The 1781-nt window shown below is 52.8% G+C and overlaps 1 protein-coding gene across 1 annotated transcript in view; it reads right to left on the bottom strand.

The window, feature by feature from the left end:
• The window catches only part of RNMTL1 (RNA methyltransferase like 1), a gene marked incomplete at both ends in the record, with an annotated part of 1513 nt that extends 324 nt beyond the window's left edge, over positions 1 to 1189 (bottom strand). The window contains 3 exons of the mRNA XM_009865098.1: positions 11 to 204; positions 402 to 569; positions 945 to 1189. Coding sequence (XP_009863400.1) covers positions 11 to 204; positions 402 to 569; positions 945 to 1189 — 607 coding nt within the window. The remainder of the gene's footprint in view (positions 1 to 10; positions 205 to 401; positions 570 to 944) is intronic.
• Positions 1190 to 1781: the final 592 nt, after the last annotated feature.

Below are 1781 nucleotides of genomic sequence, written 5' to 3'. Positions count from 1 at the left end.
CAGAGCTGGCCCCAGCAGCTCCCCTCGGCTCAGACGCTGTCTTGTGCCGCGCGCCTGGGTGTTGGTTGTCAGCCACGCAGACCTGGACGCCATCAGGAAGGTTGCTGAGAAGAGATTCCCAATCCAGGTCGGCAATGATGGGCACGCGGAAGTGAGCCCCCATGCCTCCACGGAGCACCTTTGGCTCCCACGGATCCACACAGCCTGGGGTGGAAGGGAGGAAAACAGCGACAGTGTGGCAGATCTGACAAAAACCCAGATTCAGTAGGTGCTGCTCACAGCAAACCACGTCTGTGCCGCGCACTCCTTCCAAACTCTTGGGGACGCCTTCAAGCACCTCTTATTCCCTGCCCTTCAAATCACTCAGATTAAACTTTTCCCCTCTAGGGAAAGGCTCTTACCTTTGGTGAGCAGCACCTTCTCACAGCCCGCTCCTGCTGCAGATCTCAGAATAGTGCCCAGGTTTCCCGGATCTCGGATGTTGTCGCAGATGAGGAACAGCGGCAAGGAGCTGGTTAGCTGAGCCGCAGGGTAAGACATCTTGGCATGGTCGGGCTTGGAAAAGATCCCTGAGGAGACAAAGTACTGACATGCTTCTGACTAACACAGCCCAGGAGGAGGCTGCCTCTCAGCTACGTTGGCCCAAATGTCACTGAAGAGGCGCATTAGGAAAAGCACTGCTTAAGAAAAGTTTGAGAAGTTTGTCACTTGACAAGGAGAGCTGGAGCAATGTGCTAAAAATGAACGTTACCACCTTCAGTGTACTCTAGGAGCCACAGTTACCGCAGCAGGCTAATTAAAAGGGAATTCTCTCATTAAGCCATTCTTGACACACTGCCAGCATGTCTAGGGGAAGGTTATGAAGAGGGAGTCATTATCCACTCATTAGGTGTGAAATAAGTTTCCCTTTGAGCCATGTTGTGACTGTTTCTAAGGCAACTTACCTATAAGGCCCTGAGGAGTTACGAGGTCAGACCAGATCTTAATGTCTTCAAATTTCACTTTAACCAAGTTGGCTCCTTTTAGTCCTGCCTCAGGCAGCTCCTTCAGGTGCCCCACAGTGCTGAAGAAGAGTGTCTGCAGCACAGCTCCTGCCTCCAGGGCATCCTTGATCAGCCTCTGACCCTCCAGCAGAACTTTCCTGTGATTATCCCGAAACTTCTTCGACTTGGCGATAGTCACCACTTTTCTGCGGAGGAGTTAATCAGGGAAAACAGCTGTGATGCTGCCAACACCATCACTCTGACGTCTGCCAGCCACTGAGAGCTTCACTGAGCTGTACCCCCGGTCTCTTTAGATCACAGAATGGTTTGAGTTGGAAGGGACCTGGAAGATCATCCAGTTTCAGCCCCTCTGCCATGGGCAGGGACACCTCCACTAGAGCAGATTGTTCAAAACCCCATCTAAGCTGACCTGGAAGGGAGGGGGCATCCACATTCCCTGGGCAACCTATACCAGGGTCTCACCACCCTCATAGTAAAAAATTTCTTCCTAACGTGTCTACCCTGCTCTAGTTTAAAACCTTTCTCCTTGTCCTAATGCTACACACCCTTGTAAAAAAATCCCTGCCCAACTTTGCTGTAGCCCCTTCAGGCACTGGAAGGCCCCTATAAGGTCTCCCTAGAGCATCCACCAGGCTGAAGAGCCCCAACTCCCTCAGCCTCTCCTGGTCGCAGAGGTTCTCCGCCCTCTGACCATCTTTGTGTACCTCCCCTGGACCGGCTCCGAGAGGTCCATAGCCTTGTGCTGGGGGCTCCAGAGCTGGGTGCAGCACTCCAGGT

This window comes from Apaloderma vittatum, unplaced genomic scaffold (genome assembly GCF_000703405.1).
Source record: "Apaloderma vittatum isolate BGI_N311 unplaced genomic scaffold, ASM70340v1 scaffold29972, whole genome shotgun sequence".
In the NCBI taxonomy this organism is placed as follows: Eukaryota; Metazoa; Chordata; class Aves; order Trogoniformes; family Trogonidae; genus Apaloderma; species Apaloderma vittatum.
This window is presented reverse-complemented; position numbering and strand designations above follow the sequence as displayed.